Source organism: Ailuropoda melanoleuca, chromosome 15 (genome assembly GCF_002007445.2).
Source record: "Ailuropoda melanoleuca isolate Jingjing chromosome 15, ASM200744v2, whole genome shotgun sequence".
NCBI classification, from domain to species: Eukaryota; Metazoa; Chordata; class Mammalia; order Carnivora; family Ursidae; genus Ailuropoda; species Ailuropoda melanoleuca.
In genome coordinates, this window is record NC_048232.1 from 66,720,374 (window position 1) to 66,740,559 (window position 20,186).

At 37.9% G+C, this 20,186-nt stretch overlaps 1 protein-coding gene across 1 annotated transcript in view; it reads left to right on the plus strand.

The window, feature by feature from the left end:
* Positions 1–20,186, plus strand: part of CFAP54 (cilia and flagella associated protein 54) — a 211,608-nt gene that overhangs the window by 163,251 nt on the left and 28,171 nt on the right. The window contains exons 46-48 of the mRNA XM_034643671.1: positions 16–186; positions 12,545–12,654; positions 16,270–16,411. Coding sequence (XP_034499562.1) covers positions 16–186; positions 12,545–12,654; positions 16,270–16,411 — 423 coding nt within the window. The remainder of the gene's footprint in view (positions 1–15; positions 187–12,544; positions 12,655–16,269; positions 16,412–20,186) is intronic.

Consider the following 20,186-nt stretch of genomic DNA (forward strand, 5'->3'; position numbering starts at 1 on the left):
TTGACTTTTCCCTAGTTATGTCATGACAGTTCTCTACACTCCGATTTATCATTAAATAAGCTCCCTGCCAGCCCATCTCCTGGAGATGTGTCATCAGATATGAAGATACAAGATTTAAACAAAGAACTCTGCTTTCAGTGGTACATTCCTCCTTTAGAAAGACCTCCAAAGGACACAGAACCTATGGTATGTAATATAATCACAAAGCTAAATCTTATATTTGGATATAAAGTTTAACTTGACCATTATAACTTGAAAATAAAGAACAACCCCTTGTCATATAGATGAAAATATACAGCAATATAGAATCTATATTGTCTAGTAGAATGAATCTGAAAATAACTAAGAAATCAGGAAAAGTCTGACTTGAGTCAATCATTTTTCCTTTTTTCTGACCTTCAAGGGAAACTTTCCAGTGTGTCACCATAATATAGGATGTTTAATTTTTTTTTGCAGCCATTCCTTATCACATTAAGGAAGTTTTTTTTCTACTGTCCACTTTGCTAAGAACTTTTATCAAAATCTTTTGCTGTGTCTATTAAGATTATTTTATGATTTTTTAAATATATTAATTGATTTTTTAAATATTAAATCAATCTTGTGTTCCTTAGATAAACTCAAATTGGTATTGGATTTTTGCCACTGTTTAAGAGTAATATTGGGTTACAAATTTGCATGTTCATACTATTTTTGTCAGATATATTTTGTATCAAAATTTTGTTAGACTTATAAAGCGAGTTAATAAATATAACTATGTTTTTCTATTCTCTGGTGACATTTCTGTAAGTTTAGAGTAAACTTTTCTCCTCAAATATTTGGTAAGAACTTATCGATAGGGGTGCCTGGGTGGTGCAGGGGGCGCCTGGGTGGCGCAGTCGTTAAGTGTCAAATAAATAAATAAAATCTTTAAAAAAAAAAAAAAGAACTCATCAGTAAAGCCATCTGATCCTAGTGTTTTCTTTGTGAGAAAATAGAAAATTAGTAATATAATTTTCAATAGTTAGAGGCAGTCATTAAACACTGTACTCATTTACTAGATGCCAGAGTTGGTATCAGTTCTGATTGGGTCAATATCTGTTCTAATGGTTAGCACCCCTGTCAAACCAAGTTTTAAATATTTTGACTATCACCCCTATTTATAGAACTTGGAGTTTTCTGTTTCTTCTTGAGTCAGGTTTAAGTTGCTTTATCTAGGAATTTTTTCATTTTATTTAAAACTTCTATCATACTTTTAATCTCCCCATTGTATTTGTATTGTGTCTCTTTTCATTTCTTATATTTGTGGTTTGTGTATTTTTTCTTGATCATTGTCAACAGAGGTTTCTCATTAGTTAATTTTATTTCACTAATCCATATATCTTTCTTCTCCTTTGTTTTTGTTTTGTTTTGTATTCTTTTCCTAACTGCTGACTTCTTGAGATAAATGTTTGGCTTAATATTCAGTCCTTTCTTTCCTAATGTATGCACTTTAAGACTATGAGTTTCTCTAAACATTGCTTTGGTTTCGTTCCACAAGTTTTTATTATAGTATTTTCATTATCATTCAGTTAAAAATCGTTCTAAAATTTTCATTACAATTTACTCTTTGACTCATGGGCCATTTCAACATGTGTTTTTTACATTCCAAACTACACAGAGCTTATATATATTTTACATATTATATTAGAAAATTATCTTTTGTTATTTATTCTTAGATTATGTTGTTCTGTGATAATAAAAAATGCTCTGTATGATTGATATTGTTGAATCCTGTGTATTTTCTCCAGGAGAGGATTTATTATGTAAATATTCCATTGCTCTTAAAAGGAATGTGCAGTCCTCAGGAGCTAAGGCAGTGTTCATATATATATCCAGTAGGTCAGTTTGGTTAGTCTTGTTCAAATCTCTATCCTTGTTTGATGGCCTTTAATTTTTTAAAATCAGTTATTAAAAGAAGTATATTTAAATCTCTCACAGTGATTGTCAGTGTTCAGTCTCTCAGATTTTGCTTTAGATAATTTGAGATTGTGTTCTTAAGTGCAATCAAATTAACTGTTGTATCTTCTTGGTGAACTGAGCATTTTATCATTTTGAAACGAGTCATGGCCTTTTTGTAATAATGTTTTTTTTTTCCTCATAAAGTCTTCTTTGATATTACTCAAGGACAATGACTTTCTCGTGCTTATTTTCTTAGTATATCTTTTTCCAACCTTTTGCTTTTGACCCTTTTGTGTACTTGTGTTTTGTTTTTTTATCAAAGGCATGCATTCAGATATTTTCAAATATAGTCTGACAATATCATATTTTGACTGGGGAATTTAATACATTTACATTTAATATAAATGCTAATATATTTGGTTTTAAATCTATCATGTTATTTTGTGTTTTGGCTTGTCTCAGCTCTTCTGTTTTTCTCTTTTCCCTTTTGGATTATTATTATCATTCATTTTTCCTCTATAAATTTTGAAATTACACACTTTTTTCAATGCTTTTAGTGTTTACCTACAGGACAGTATACATACTTATCAAAGCCTCAAGTTAATAAATGTCTTTTTTCCTCTAATGACTTACATGATATTACTGTACATTTTCTTTTTTAACCCAAAATAATAGTATTTTTAATTGCTTTATGTAGGAGTTATTTCCTTTAGAATTTTCTCTGTATTTGCTACTTTTTTAACTCCATCTTGCATTTTAGACATTTTATCCAGGAACACTTCTTTCTGTTGAAGTATATACTTTGGAGTTTTCTTTGGTGAGGATATTCTAGAGGCAAATGCTCAATTTTTGTTTGCCTGACAAATGTCATTATTTTACATTTATTTATGAAATAAATTCTTATGAAGTAGATAATCTAAGATTGGAAATTATTTTATTTCAGTGCATTGAAAATGTCATCACCTTATTTCCATTGTTGCTATTGAGAGACAGATTTTTATTGCTTTAAAGTATTGAGTTTCTTCACTAACTGTTTTTAAATTTTCTCTTTGACTTTGTAAAATTTTATTGGGAATGTTTTGTGGTTTTTTAAATTTATTTTGCTTATATTAGTGCAGTGGTTAAGAACATAGACTCTGGAGCCAGGGGCACCTGGGTGGCTCAGTTGTTAAGTGTCTGCCTTTGGCTCAGGGCCTGATCCCAGGGTTCTGGGATCAAGCCCCACATCAGGCTCCCTGCTCTGCTGGGAGCCTGCTTCTTCCTCTTCCACTCCCCCTGCTGTGTTCCCTCTCTCTCTCTCTGTCTCTCTCTCTCTGTCAAATAAATAAATAAAATCTTTAAAAACAAAAAACGAAACATAGACTCTGGAGCCAAACTACCTGGGTCGGAATCCTAGCTCTGTCACTTAATGATTTTGTGATCTTCAGTAGACTGGTTAACTTTTCTGTATCATAGTTATCCTTATCTGTAACTAGAGATAATTGGGTAATTGCCTAACCTCAATAAATAGTACTTGTCATTTATCATTATCTGAAATTATTTTTGTTATTATGCTGTCTTAAAGTTTAATAACTTCAAATATACATGTAATATACTTGTTAAACATTATTTAAAAGCTTCTTTTAAAATTTAGCAACAATGTCTTCTTATAGATACTTATAGATATCGTATAGAATAAAGTAAACTGTGCCTTACCAGCAAAATTAAAGTGCATAGCATATAGGGGAAAAAACCTTAGTTTGCCTCTAAGTGCCCTTCATAAATTTGTATCACACATATCACCCTTTGTTTTAATGTTCATTATTTTTATCTTTATCTAACTCTGCATCTTCATCTTTATCCTCATCTATGTCCATATGCGTGGAAATATATTTGCACTAGGGTTAATTGGGGAGCTAATTGGGGATGAGATAGGGGCAAGTATTTAGAAGCAGTTTAATATCGATCCCTGGACAGTTAGAGAAAGAACAGTGATTCACATTCTAGGAGAATCTTGATGAGAGGTCAAGCTTTTAAAAATGGAACGGTTGGTCACTACAGCCATTTGCAGAGGGACCTTCCACCATAGCATTCCTTTGATTGCTGCTGTCTCTAAGAGGAGCCTCAGGCTTTCCCCCCTAAAACGGTTGCCATATAGTTTTGCCCTGTTCAGCATTTTCATTTGCTTTTTGCCTCCTGCATTGGTCTACTCTTGCATTTTCCAGCTCTTGAATGCTGTCCCCTCTAGCTGTGCCTCTGGTAGCTTCTGCTGCTCCTTGACCCATGTGACCCTGTCAGAACGTGAAACCTCCTGGGCTTACCTCTCTTTGCTTTTGAACACACTTTTCCCATTGGCTTCTTCATTCTGCCTCCTTAGGCTGGCAACCTGCTGCTAATTCTTGGTCAATTATATCTCTTTCTACTCATACAAAAAATGGAACTTTAACATGTCACTCCCCAGGAACATTTAAAGCTGTTTCTCACATTTTGAAAGTACTCTCCTTCATACACTTTCCACATCAAATCCTTGCCTGATAGTCCATATACATTTAAAAATAATAAATCTGCATAGTCTCTTTTGGGGAATTTAGTAATGTAATTTTCAGTTTCTAGATCCAAGAATACTAGTGGACCATGGAATAAATATTGTGTGGGTCTTGAGTAGCATTTTTTCAAAAGAAATTAAAACAAGAGATAAAACATTTTCTGAAACCTTTGTTTTGTGATGTTGTTAAAAAGAAAATTTCTCAGATCAGTTGATCTTCAGCATATGTCAGAATTTATTTACTTTCTGGCAAGAGAAACAACCAAGTGATAAAAGAGTATATCCATCCAGGGAGGGTATGGATACAGAAGGATTACATATTTGGGAAATAGAATGTTTACCTAAGCAGCTAATTTTAAAAAATGAGGAAGAAACTATAAACTATAAAGTTCATTTTGCAAGCTCATGGAAATATCACATCTGTATCAGTCTGAGACAGAATGATCTGAGAAGTTAATGCTATGACTCTATCTGTGTCTGATAATTAGAGTAACAGGGTTTTATCCATCAACAGTTGTATCTGACAATGAACATGGAAGCATGACCTGGTGTGAGACAGAGATTAGAAGGAGAGCACCAGCTAACAAATTCTGTTTTAAACAGGTTGCTAGAGTGGTTTTCTTATGCTGCAAGCAAAGGCACAATAACAGTTTTCCCATTTATTAGTTTGGGGACATTTTTCCCCTCTTTGGTAATAAATATGTATGTATTGGATCATGATAAAAGATGTAGTTGCTGACATAAATCTCAGTCAAAAAATTGGGAAACACTGACTTGGATGGACTAGATCTCCTCAGACCTAAGATTCTATCTTTTCAGAAGATAACACTGAAGTTTGTTTGATAATTTAAATATTGGTGTATTTGAACACTTATCTACTCATATATCTTAGGTGTTTAGTGTATAGTTGTTTTGAATAACTGGCTAAAGCTCATGAAACTACAAGATACTAGCAGTAGTGAATGTAGAGCTTAGTATATTCTAGATGCTTTGCTTGTATTAACTTCACAACAACTCTATGAGTAGGTACTATCATCAGCCCCATTTTACAGAAGAGGAAGTTAAGACACAGGATAGAGGAAAGCTAGTCAACAAGGAATCAGGATTAGAGCAATCGGATTCTGTCTGCACTTCTCAGCATGGTGCTTTGTTGAGTCCTCAGACAACGGTCCTGGCTACAGGCACTTCTAGCCTCTGGGTGGGATGGTGGTGAAAATTAATACCTGACCTAGGGTGTTGCAGTTTCCAAGGACTTAGAGGATGAACAATGCAAGTTAACAGCACTTGATTCACCTACTCAGTCCTCTTCAGTTAATATAGTATCTGAAGCAGAAATACTGGTAGGAACCAATGATGCAGGTGGCAGCAAAGTAGAAATCATAGAACTAGGGATTTTGGCATAAAATTTTTAGATAATTTGGAGGGCTAAATATTTCCATGCCACAATACTTTTTAGAGTTAAGTTTTTAACTTGGAAAAGTTTAACTTCTTAAGTACAGGATTAGAAATTGTATTATCCTATTTAACAAAACTGTCTTTGGAAGAATATAGTAGAACCACATTATAAGCTCTTCCCTGGAATTTTGTTACAAACTAAACATCTTTTGAACAATTTCAGTATCTTCTAGAAGCAGACACTAAAGAGGCTTCAAGGGGCAATCATTTTAATGAAACTTCTGGACAAAGGCTTTACAAATAGTTGTGAAGAATGGCTCAAAGATGCATAACTAGAGCTTAGCTTAAAAAGGTGTAACTAGAGCCAGAGATTTGATGGCTCAAATTTGTCTTAAGAATACATCTTAGGACCTTTAGCTCTATTCTACCTCATCTTCTTGCTATTTTTAGCATCCAGAGTTCCCAGTAGGATGCTCTGGATCATAAGCCAGCCCAGGTATAAAGTGAAACTTGAATTATGTGTATTACTTGATCAGACTCAAAGGAATGCAACTCAGAGCTAGCAGGGAGGAGGGGCAATAAAGAAGCAATAGTGGGACCTTCCTTTTGGTGTATGAGACCTAATTTGGAGGGAATCAAACTGCTGCATAGGCTAGTGTTTTGCCTGCGGCTAGACAGTCCAAGGCACAGTATTCAGAGGCCACAGAAGATTTAGGCAGACAAGCATAATCAAGTGCAAGAAGTCTGATCAAGCAAAGCACTGAAAATCAGGACTCCATGTGTCAAGTGAAAACACGAGTTGGATAGAATTGGAAAAGTTCTTGGAGATAAGTCTATTCAATACAGAAATCCAGCCAGTCTGGGAACAAGAGATATGGAGCTGGTGCTCTTTTCTGGAGATCTTTATAGCCCTTGTTAGAGCTAGACTGTATTTCATGGTCCCAAATAAGCAGGCTGTGCATTAGACAAGCTCAGTCCTACATGCTGAAGGAAGAGTTAGGGATCCTGGGAAAACTCCCAAGTTGTAGCAAACGCAGCTCAATGTTGTCAGTGCAGATGTTAGGAGTGCTGAAACTCAGAGGTCATACAGATTCCCAGGGCTTCCCTCTGAGGTGCCCTGGATTCTGGGTCTTCTTGGCCAAGTGACTAGTGAAAACCTGGTGCTGCAGATGAGGCCCAAAATTACTCCCTGCTTCTGGGAGCTGGGGAAGACAATGGCTGCATAAAGGAGGCAGGGACTGGCATCTGAAAGTCAAGAACCAGCAGCACTGGCCTCCCCTGGAAACTCACTAAAAATGCAGAACCTTAGGTCTCACTCCAGACCCACTGAATCAGAATATCTCCCAAGTAATGTATGCACGTTTAACTCTGAGAAGCACTGGGCTAGGCCAAAGTACCCCACAGCTCTAAAGATGATTCTCCAATAAGCTACTGCATTGCGACTTAAACCGTAGGCCCCACTGGAAAGCTTCTCTGGCTTCTCTTCGTACCCCCCAAATCAAATTTCAGAACTGAAAAGAAACTAAGAGAATGTCTATTTGATGCTCTCATTTTACAGATGAGGAAGCCAAGTCCTGTATGGGTAAAGTGACTTGACCAATACAACTTATTAGAGACAAAAATGAAAATGAAGATCTGAGTCTTCTAGTTCTTCATATGGATTTCTTTATAACGTGCATATAACTTAGCTGCTTACTAACTAATTAATAAAATATTGATTGAGTGCATACTATATGCCAGGAATTTTGTTAGGTGATAAGATACCAAGGTAAGAAAGTAATGAATCAACTCCATCTGGTAGAGGAGGGGCTCTTTTTTCACCCATTGCTGGGCTGTAAGGGATTCCCCATTCAAGCCAATTTTAAATGAAGTATTCCTCAATGTTTGTCAAAACCACATCACTTCTTTGCCATTGAAAAACAAGTCTTTGGAGAAGTGAGTAAGGGAGCATTGGAAATTTCATCATGGCTATATTATCTTCTGAAGAATCCAGTCCTGAGTAAGCAGGGTGTTACAGGGTGACACTTATCCCTGAGGAGTAAGGATAAGTTGGGAATAGAACTAAGCACATGGATTCAATGAGGACAACCTGGGAGGTCAGATGGGAAGCCGGCTTGGGGTTAGCAGTGGGTCTAAAAGAATACGGAGAGTGAGGTACCAAGCAAGGTAGGGTGAGGAGCCAGGAGTGGTCATGAGGCTCACAACCCCAGCAGTGATGCCCTAAGCACTTCACATTGACTCACTGAATCCTCACGTGATCCATGAGACGGGGATTACCACATCTCCATTTTACAAATGAGGAAGTAAAGGCACAGTGTTTTCATAATTTGCCCAGATCACACAACCAGTAAGTGATGGAGGCAAACCCAGGCATTCTGACTCCAAAGCCCAGGCTCACAACAAATATGCAAGTGAGTTTAGTGTTTTGTTGTTTAACTACTGCCCTAGTTTTTCCAAGTCCAGTTTGATTTCCAGCTGTTATGCTTTGAATTCAGTTGTGCCACGCTCAATTAGAAAAGGCTTTAAAATTGTATTGCAAAACCATTGACAAGTGTCAGCCTGAGGAGGGAGAAAAAGTCATTTTCATTATCAGGGGTTAAATATAAAGTATATTACCTATTAAAATTTTTCCACTAACACGCTTTGGGGAACTTCATTAGCTCTTAAGAGATGTAATGAAAATTTCAGAAATATGAAGATATTAATTAACATGTAGCAGGTGCTGCGAGCACTACTAAAAAAGTACAAGATGTCACTCTTGTCCACAGGGATTTTGTATGCTAGCCTGGGAGTTAAGGTTAACAAACACAAAACAAGAGCAAACACCATAAGATACACTAATCTCTCTGGGACTCATTTCATTTTCCTTTTTGAAATGTTTCATCAAAAATTTACCATAGTTTGAAAAACCACATTTAAAAGACTTTTAATGAATAAAAAGAACATTTCTCTGTCTAGCTGTCCACATCCCCGAATTATACCATCAGATACAATTACTTTTAACTCTCAGCTGTCTCTGTTTGGTTGGGTCCCCCTCCCCCCCCCCACCATATATCTAAATTACATGCTCACATGGTAATTCCTTGAGTGATGAACTTCACACACTACTGTGGAAGATGAAGGCTAATATCAACCTTTTTTTTTCCCCTCACATACATTCTTCTCTTCCACATATTCTCTTAAATGAGTTCTATCACAATTCTTAAGCCCATAGCCAGTGTTTACAACTATGTAAATATCACTCACAGCTGAGACAAATAAGGTACTATTTCCTTCCTTCCCGACATCTATCCTAAAGAAAAAAAAAACTGCTTTACTTTTGTTTAACTTACTCTGTATTTTAGAATCTCTCATTCTTCCTAAACTTTCAAAGAACTATACAGTTCTTCTCCATATGGTCAAACTCATCAGTTTGTTTCTCATTCTTTTATTGTCTTCTTCCTCAGAGACATGCTCCAGATTGGATTGATTGCTCTCCTAACTCAGATAGCATCATAAGAGCCCATTCACCATCCTCCTGAGAATTCCTTCATCTCTTTCTGAGATGGGTTCCCTGGGTCCCATGTTTCTATCTTGACTTGCTCTCTCATGTTGAATGAACACATCTTCTAGCTTCCCAACAAAGGGTGTGTTGGAGGTTCTGATTATTCAAAGGACACACCATATAAGTAAGATATTCCACAAAATATATTCAAGGAAGATTTTGGTAAGGAATAAGGCATGGCAGGATAAAGTAAAATATCTTGGTCTCCAGAAAACTGATATCTCATCTGAGGAGGAGTCTTTCATACCTCTCTGTCCATGAAGTCAAAACCATGTGTGGGATCAGATTCAGTGATAGAAATGAAGAGAACAATAGAATCTAGATGCAAATCATCAATATGTATATTTTCTACAAAAAAATGCTGACAAGATGGCACAGGCTGCCCCTGGTGTGTTTCAGAACCAAGGACAGGACTGAATTAGTCAGTAGGTAGTACATTTCTTTCAGGTTTGGCAAAGGGCCAATACCATGACTACAGTCCCCTGAGATGCTAACAGGTTGCAACAGATTGACTGAGAGTGACCCTGTACTTGCACAGAATATAAAAAGACCTTGAGTGGCTGACAAAAAGTCATCCTTTTAATGCTGACTTCATTGTTCTCTAGGCATGCAATTCTAGGTTGAAAATTATTTTCCCTCAAAACATGGGAGACATTGCTCCATATTGTCTGGCAATCCTGCATTGCTATTAAGTCTGGTCCTATTCTGATTCCTAGTTCTTTCTTCTGATTTTTTTTTTTCCTCTGGAAGCTATGGGGATCTTCCTTCTGTCCCCTGTGTTCTCAAATTCCATGATGAGCCTTGGTTTAGCTCTTTCATACATTGTGCCCTTTTCTATCTGGAAAGTATAGACTTTAGTTCAAGAAGAATTTTTTTCTTTGATAATTTCCTTCCTCTATACCTTCTAGAATTATTATTAAGATATTGAATTTATTATTAGATTGACTATCTTTCTCATCTTTTACCCCTACTACCTATGTTTTAAAATTTAAGTTTACTTCTGGGGAGATATATATTCAACTTATATTTCAACTCTTTTGTTGATTCTTTAGTTGTTGTGATCATATTTTTTTTTTTTAGTTTTTAAGAGCTCTTTCTTTTTCTCTGTTCATTTTAACAGCACTGTGTTCTTGATTCACAGATGAAATATTGTCTTTATTCTGTTTGAAGATTTCAATTATGATTTCATTGAAGTTCTCTTCTTCTCCCTTATACCTGACTCTTCAAGTTCCTTTCTTATATTTCAGAAAGTTCCTTTCTTATATTTCTGGCCTCTACCTTTCATTTCATGTTTAGTGACCCTTGGCTATTCATTCATGTTTGAAGATGCTAAAAAGTGTATCAGGTCAGACTTATTGATTTATAGACCTCATTGTAGGGTAACTGCAGGAGCAGCGGTTTCGTTGCAGGATGCTGAAATGTCAGTACTCGTAGGTCTTTTCTCTTTGTCTAGTAGGTTTCCTCAAAGAGGATCCTTTTCAACTTCTGTCTGCTCTCATATCCCTGGCAGGACCTGCAGTGGGGTAGGGAATGTCTCTTGTTCAGAACACAGACTTTCACTTAGTTCCAGTGCTTTCTTTTCTTTTTTTTCCTTTAAGATTTATTTATTCATTTTAGAGAGCGAGAGGGCTCATGTGGGGGGAGGGGCAGAGGGAGCAAATCTTCAAGCAGACTCCCTGCTGAGCATGGAGCCTGATGCAGGGCTCGGTCCCACGACCATAAGATCATGACCTGAGCTGAAACCTGAAACCAAGAATTGGATGCTTAAGCAATTGAGCCACCCAAGCACCCCCTCCAATGTTTTCAGTTCATCATCTCACCCCTATACCTAATGTCCCTGAGAATAGATCTCTGATTTAGTCTTAGCAGAGAGGAAAATGGGAGAAGTTTGGTCAGAGAGAAGGCAAAGGAAGTGGGGAAATCTGGTTGCATGGGTTCATTGAAGGGATTGGAGGGACGTTGTCTAAGATACCTGACATCTCCAGCTCCCAAGCCTTCCCAGGGCTCTCAGTCACCCTTGTTGTTGGCAATGCCTCTGAAGGCAGTTAGGACATAGCCTTCCCTTTCAGAGTCACCCAGTGCTCTTCTGAGTGCTTCTGTCCTTTAAAGTGTTGCTAACATCTCCTGTCTGCTTTACCTCCTCTCTTCTTGTCTGTCTTTGCAGATTTATGCCTTTTTAAAGGCATACTTTACTCTTATTTTAGTTTGATTAACAAGGAAGCAGAGATAAATGCATGCACTTATTCAATTTTGACTGGCAGCTTTGGGCCCCAGCTGTCTTATATCTAAAATGAGGGACTTAGACCAGATCCCCTCTAAGGTTCTAAGAATCTCAAATTCTGTGACTATGACCGTAACTAGGTGCTGTAATGTATGGAATTGACTTTAAGGATTGTCAAAATGGAAACAACAGGGAATTACCAGAGCATGAGTTGTTAGGAGAAGTTCTACATTCGAGGTGGTGACCAGAAAGTTGTGTGTAGGTTGAATAAGTGGAAAGAGGAAGGAAACAGCATAAGTGAGACACAGAAGCAGCTATGACCACTGATGGGAAAGGGGCATATTGAGAAGTAATGAGAAACAAGGTTGGGTAGTCACTAGGTACGGATTTCCAACTTATAGAGGGCCTTCGAAGGCTGAGATTTAAACTTAATTGCAGTAAGAAATGGCACTCCTCAAAAATAATATAATATTATTATGAAATGACATTTATTTTCACCTCAAACTTCATACAATTCTCATTCATATCATTCCTCTTTTTTTTTAAGATTTTATTTTATTTATTCATGAGAGACAGAGAGAGAGGCAGGGGCTGAAGGAGAAGCAGGCTCAGGGAGCCTGCTGCAGGACTGGATCCCAGGAGTCCAGGATCATGATCTGAGCGGAAGGCAGATGCTTAACTCACTGAGCCACCCAGGCGTCCTGTATGATTCCCTCGAGGGCTATCTGGCTGGCTCAGTGGGTAGAGCATGTGACTCTTGTTCTCATGGTTGTGAGTTAAGCCCCACATTGGGCGTGGAGCCTCCTTAAAATAAAATTGTTTAAAGTGAATTGATAAAACAGTTGTTTTCTCTTTCAAAGAAAAACCTTTTAAAATTTAATTGCCATTTTGAGGCAAAATGTAATTTTGATGTCACATTTTATGTATTTTAATTTTTTTATAGGTTTTATTGTTGTATGCATATAACATGAAGCCCCAGAATATTTCAGATGCTGTACCTAATAGCACTTATTGCAATATCTGTATTGGCTCTCTCTGGGTTCCACTGGACAGGCAAGTAATGAATGATTTTCCATAACTCTGCTGATATTTTCATTGAAACAGGCTGTTTTAGTAATGTATAAGGTAAATCACAGGAGAACTTTTAGAAGACTTTTTTAGAAGAATCTTCCTTTTATTTAGAAGAGTATGATAATGCAGTGGTTAAGAGCGTGAAATCTGAATCCAGCCCGCTTTGGTTCAAATGCCAGTTATGCCCCTTACTAACTTTGCAAGCTTGAGCAGGTTACTTAACCTCTCTTTGTCACAGTCTCCCTATCGGTGACTGTTGTTGGAGAAATAGTTTCTGACACTTCATAAAGATTATAAAGAGTACAAGGATATTGTCTGTACTGTATTTTGCCTGTAATTTGGGGTATGTTTAACAAATAACGTGCGGCTCTGTATTGGGTTGCAATATTAAGGACAAACTCCACCAACTTCCTCATCCCACCCTTTCCCTGTGTCCGATCCTATTTTATATTGTTCCCCACATCAAAAGTCTCTGCCTCAGCCAGGTTGCCTTCCTTCCTCTCCATCAAACGGGGCATATCTCTAACTTTTGCTCATGCCTGGTTTCTCTTTTTTCCTATTTCACTTTACCAAATTCCTAGTTCGTTTTTTAATTTTTTTCCTTGCTTAGTTAATTTAGTTTTGATTCCATTGTCCATTGCCCTTGTAACCTCAGCCTCCATTTCCTCAGTTGTAAAATGGAAATAATATCTACTCTGCCTGCCTCTCGGAGTTGTTGTTAAGATCAAGCCGGACAATGTATGCACATACTCTGAAAGGCCAAAAGCACTGGGCAGATGTCAAGTCTCATTACTAACCCCTGTGTCTGTCAGTGCACCTCGTAAGCGCATAGTGAGCAGAGACTTGGTGCTTCTCTGTTCTTCCCTGATGAGCCTTGTTCATGCTCCATGATTTTCATTTTGAAGGACTTCTTGGCCTTGCCATAAAAGAGAATGAAACAAGAGATGTTTCAAGAGCTGGCATATTTTCAATTATTCAATTTTCCTTTTTCTTTTTTCTTTTTCCATGAAATGGCAGAAAATCTAGACACAGGACATATACCAGCACAGCTAAGCAACAAAGTTAGAAAATTATACACTTGCTTTGTATCCAGAAACATGGCAGGATTTATTTTTTAGAATCACATAATGAAAATGATTATAATTTCTGCAGAGTAGAATGTAATCAAACTGACAGAGTTCTTTTCTATTCCAAAAAGTTCTTAATTTGGATGTGTTTATGAGCAGTGGTAGGTCTACTAAAATTAGGCATGTGTACCAGTCACTGAGGCCAGCACAGAGGGAAGTGCCTGACAGTCTCTCCTCTAACCTGTCCCTTGGTGGCACCGGGAAGGCTGCCTCTTTCTCCCACTAAGGCTGGCATTCCCCTTCTTAGGAGGGTCAAGGTGAGATCAAGGGGATTTGCTCTTGTTGACCATCTTTCAGAAGGCAAAGTAAGAGTACATCAGGTCAGAAAAAATAGGCAAGAGAAAGAACCTGAATAGCCTTCAAATTGGGCAGTCCTCTTTCAGTTGTTCATTTCGCTTCCTGATCTCCAAATTAAGTCCTCATGAAGAAAAATGTATTCTAATCCTTCGCATTTTTCTTACAGCAACAAAGGAAAAGATAGTGTTCTCAATAAACATGCATAAAAGTTTCTGTGTAGCTCTAGTTACGCTCTTCTAACCAAAATCCAGTTCCCTACCTACTGTCTCTGCCATCCACATTTCTCCTTCTGGCTGGGTCCTGCCTCTGGAGCCCCACAGCCCAGGAGAGCTGGTGCCCATGAATCAGTAAATGAGAGCAGAGGCTGTGGGGAGCTGGTCTAGCCCAAACAGGATGATGGATATTTGTTGTGGGCCATGAAGGGAGTTCAAAAGCTGGACCAAGCACTGATGCGGACAGAGAGGTGAAGATGTATATGGGCAAGATGTTGGGGCAAATGGGGTCTCGAGGCTCAGGGCCTGAGACGGAAATGCTAGGTCCTCTGATGTTGCTCCTTGCACAAGCGCCCAGCCTGCTCTGCTCGGTCCCAGCCTGGTCTTTACAGGGTTGGACCAGGCCGTTTATTTTTGAAGCAGATAGTACAACTCTGGACATTGTTGACAGCTTGAAACCCCAACATCAAAGAATAGTTTAGCCTTCCTGCAATTCCACGTATTAGAAAGGTAAGCTATATTATTTTTGAAAGAGAAATAAGAATTCTAAGAATTCTTTCTCTGGGTATTAGAATGAGGAATGGTGTGTTAGAATATCATCTGTCCTTCATGTGGTTTCTTATGGTTAAGAATGTATGTAGTTATGTCATTTCATCCTTACAAAATGCTGTGAAGTAGATGACATGGGTTTTATCATACAGTCTTGCAGTAAGAGGAGTATCCGGGCCAGAGAGGTTAGGTGACTTGTCTAGGGTCCCATGCTGGTGTGCGATGGAACCAAGCATGACTCACCCAGGTCCTTTGAGTCCTGTTCTCTCTCCAATGCATAAGGCAGCTTTTCTAGCACTATTGGAGCTGACCTATTTTTTTTAATGGATGTATTCCAAGTAAACTTTTAATAACAGATCTTTACGTTTTAATCGTTGCCTTTTTTTTATAGAAGGTTTCTTAAACATACAATTTCAGATCCCCTTATTTCATTAAAAGGATTTTTTAACCTTCTTTTTCTGAGAAACATCATTATGATCATCAAGTATTATACCATAGCAGAGGAGGACCCTGTGGAACATTGGAGAATTGACATTCCTGCATATATTCCTGATGTCAGTTTGCTTTTACGGATTGTTTATATCTTTTCTCATAAGAGTTTCCCTCTGCCTGGATGGAGACACCCACAAGGATGCACACACACGTGCACACACACACGCATGCACGCATGCACACATGTGCTGTACCTGTGGCATAGGATAACTGGAGGCCATGCAGGTGGCTCTTTGCCTCCTTCAGCTGCTTTCAACACTTTTCCACCTCCTGACTCCACTCATCCGTCGGCTTACCTCTGCCTTCAGAGTATCCCCTGTTCACTGGCCTGTGGCTGCAGAAGCTTTCCACCTTTAATAGAATCACTACTGTGTCCTCTGCCTTCCTTCTTGGCTTTTGCTTTTCCTTCTTTCTTGATTTTTCTTCCTACCTCTCCCCCTCTATAGTACACTTCATTGTTGTGGGCTCATTGACTGGCCTTTTCGAATCATGCCTAACTTGCTATAATTCTTACCTTCAGGTCAGCAAGGCAGTCATCGCATGGCGTTAAGTTAATTTACACAGGAGCAAACTTTTTGTCATTGCCTGGACTCTCTTTGCCTACACTGAAGTTTTATTTTCTTTATTTTCATCTTAAGCAATATTTTGGATGTGTGCCTTTCTGTCATTGTGCCTTTGCCAGTCATTTTATATCTATTTGAGTATATAACTAGATCATAAACATTATATAGGTGAGAATTGCGTCTGTCTGCTCATGGTTCTCAAATGAACAAATGATCGAATGAATGATGTTTGGGAAAGCCAGAAATCCAAGTGTTAAATAACTGAGGACTTACTTTACACATATTATTGATTCTGGCAATAAACGAATGTGTTTCTTACCTTTTCAAGTAAAATACACATTTATCTGTTATTTTTAGAGTTATTTTAATTCATGAGAAGCTATCTAATCTTAAGCAAATAGCTGAAATATCATTGCCAACAACTCCTGAAATCGCTTCAGATGAAAGTGTATCTGAAATGCAAGAAATGGAAGAGAAATCAATTGATAAGGAAATGGAAGTAAGTTATTGAATAATGGAAAATTGTGTTGCTGTTGCAGCATGGATGTCTCTTTACATAATTATTTGCTTGAATTTTTACTTCATCAAAGCACAACTATGTAACTAAACTTGAACTTTGTGGTTCTTCTGTTCTCTATTCTCTCTCATTAGAGTGTAAGATATGATCCAGCTTTTTTGGACATGTAGGTAGTGTTTCCTTCAAAGCTCTTCTAAGCTTACCAGTTATAAGAATCTGATGGTGAATGAATACAAAGGCGATCTAGAGAAATTATCCTGATATCACTGTGAATCCCAAGAAACAATGCTCTATAAATTTATATTATTCTTTTACTCATTAGCAAACATGGCTTTAGGTGTGTGATTAAACGACCTTAGTAGTATCTCACCCCTGAATGAGCCAGACTTGCCTACCTAGTCACACATGTATAACCGTATTATTCCGCACTACCCTTCCGTCCCCCCCAGGCTCACTGCACACAGGAGCCAAGACCAACAGTCCTGTGTCAGGGTGCCTCCAAAATTATAAGCAAAGATTGCCCAGAAGGCGCTGAACCTACCATGTTCTTTTGCTTTTTCTAAACTCACCAATCAGATAAGTCACTCTACTTTCCTGGCAGTAAGTTAGCTACAAGTCTGAAAGAACTCAGAAGTCTCCTCCTTCAGGAGTGGAGTGGCAATTCCTTACCGTCTATGGAAATGAGAGGAGCAGAGAAATATTTGTTCTCCCCTAATCACTTGCTCTTTGAATTTCCATTTGCGCATTGATCCAATTTCTCGAGTTATAGATTCTATAGTTATTGTAGCCATTTTTAAAATCAGTAGCTCTATAAGACTTACTGAAAAGGGACAATCTCCTACCCAACCTCTCCTCACTCCACAGCTATTTCTCATTATTTGCTTCTACATGTATAATAACACATAGTATCAGTCATGAAAAACGAGGTAACAAACAGCCTTCAAATCCAAGTGGGCCAACTGAGGCCCTGCTCCGTGTCTCCTCAGGTCAGCATCCAGGTGGTAGCACACATCCATCATATGAAATATCACCAGTCACAGTAGCAAGAGGGAAGAAAGGGGGCAAATAACACACTGGCTCTTAAGGTTTCTCTCCTATCACTTCCACTAATAATTCTATTGGCCAAATAAGTCACATGCTTGGAAGGAGGAAAACCAGAAATATTGATGAATAGTGCTAACAGCTACAAATAATTTTTCTTTTTTCTTTCATGTATCAATTTGAGATAATAGCTGTTGATTTTATTATGGTATATAAGGATTTAATTCACTTATACTTCTCCCCACCTTCTCCTTTCCCCTTTCCTGAATACTATTATATCACAGAGTTTGGTTAAATCAATAATCAACATTTACATTATTACAGCCAAGTCAAATAGTGTACTAAGGTTATTTTCCTTTCTTGTATAAGCTTTGATTCTTCTTGACTTGTCTTTTTTCCTTAACTTTCTTCTGATCATTACATCAGAATTTTAGCATGTTCACCCATAGATTTTTACCCAAGAGTTCATGCTTATCAAATATTTCTCAGTTCCCTTTTTTCTTCTGCTCTAGCTGAGGACTGTCAGCCCCCAGTGCCTGCCACAAATGTCTAATTCTGGGACCTCCCTTTGTTGCTTTCCTGGTTGAACTCCCAGCCAGTTGGGGCTCGGCTCTGTTTTTCCTCTCTGTAAGCTTTTAGGATCTTCCCTTTGTATTTGGTCTGCTGTATCNAACTCCCAGCCAGTTGGGGCTCGGCTCTGTTTTTCCTCTGGTTGAACTCCCAGCCAGTTGGGGCTCCCAGCCAGTTGGGGCTCGGCTCTGTTTTTCCTCTCTGTAAGCTTTTAGGATCTTCCCTTTGTATTTGGTCTGCTGTATCTTTTTCCTTAAATCACTTTTTGCTATGTTAATATTCAATTACCAATAACAAAACATTTTTAATGCTCAAAGAATAGTATTGGTATAGCTCTTTTTTGGGTTTTTTTCTAATTTTTTTTTACCCTTTTAACCTTTTCTTTTTATTGATGTATAATTCAATACACAATGTTATGTTAGTTTCAGGTGTAGCTTTAGTCCTTTTTAATTGTTTTCCTCATCTATGCACTCATGTCAAAAGCATAAAAGTTAGCAGCTCTCCTGATTTTCAGAGTGTACTTGTTTGCATTTGGAGTCTGAATTTACCAGTAGAGTGAGTGAATGCATTTTTCATTATTGTGAAAGCAACAAGCCCAGCTCTAAGAGGATTCATCAGGCAAGAACAGTTAGCTTTTGGGGTATGCCAGTTTCCCATACTTACATCTCTGCTGTGTGCTGGGATTTGTCATAGAACTGACGTCTTAGATTTTTGATTGTACATCCCAAGAATCTTTTCAGTGTCTTTGTATGTTATAATATGAATTACCAGATGTTTCATGATATTACTGATATACTGAGTACTTATAATAAATCTCCCAATAGATCAGATATCTCAAACCCATGAGATTACACATATTATAAAATAGTCATATAACATACATATTTTTATAAAGTGTATGGTTGCCCTTTTATATGTTTTCAAGAAGAACTCAGCCCTGGTGTCATTTTTGTACTTCTTTTGTAGATCAGTTAATAATCACAGTTTTTTAGTTGTAGACCAAACATATCAGATTGCTGTCTTTGAGCCATAGCCTGGAATATTCTTTGTTGAAATTGTCCCTGAATCCACGTCTATATAGTTCATATATGGAAAATGATTGTTTTCTCCTGAACCCATTTATTTTTTCAGCTTAGATTGTCCGAGGCAGGAGAGTGAGCATCCATAAAAGCAGGGAGTCTAGGTTGTGCTCTGCCACTCAGTTTTACTACTTAGGGTCAGTCACTTAACCTTTTCTGGGACTAATTTTCTTCTCATCTCTAAAAACGATCATTTAATAGCTAAAATAGCTCTGAGATGGAGAGTTGTGCCCCTTGGTTGGAATGTGAGTCATCAGAATTTCCCTGTGGGTCCGATGTGGTTATCAAATTTATCACAATGAGCCCAGTGTCTCAGTCAAGGGGTTGACTAAGAATATAAAGAAATACCAAATAAATGGGGTTACAGGGGAGCATTTGAATGTAAGCAGAGGGAGGAATCCAGAGGCCCTACCTTGCCTTAACCAATGTTTGTGGCTTACTTTCATGTCCTAATTGGAATGGTATATGGGAGTGGATCCGTCCTTGAGTAAAACAAACTGCTTTAAATCCTGATGTTCTCTGCTCTATCTTTGAATTTGTCTTATTCTTCAATTTAGAAAATGTTTCTTCAGCTTTAAGTAGGGCATCTTAGATATGCTTCAGTTCTTTTGGCTCTATGTATGAGAGAATGTCATCAAGTGGAAGACAGACCAATATTTGTTTAGGTGAATTGGCAAACAGAGTAGTTCAGAACATTCGAAAAGTTGAGAAATAGAAGGAACATATAAAGTTTTCTTTTTTTCCAGTATACCAACTGGAACTTTAAAAAAAGGCAGCTATATTCTGTGTTATAACAAATCCCATTGACTAAATTTGCCAGTTCATTGTCATGACAACCTTAACTTAGCGTTAATTAGAAGTTAACTAGGGGGGCGCCTGGGTGGCACAGCGGTTACGCGTTTGCCTTCGGCTCAGGGCGTGATCCCGGCGTTGTGGGATCGAGCCCCACATCAGGCTCCTCTGCTGTGAGCCCGCTTCTTCCTCTCCCACTCCCCCTGCTTGTGCTCCCTCTCTCGCTGGCTGTCTCTATCTCTCTGTCGAATAAATAAATAAAATCTTTAAAAAAA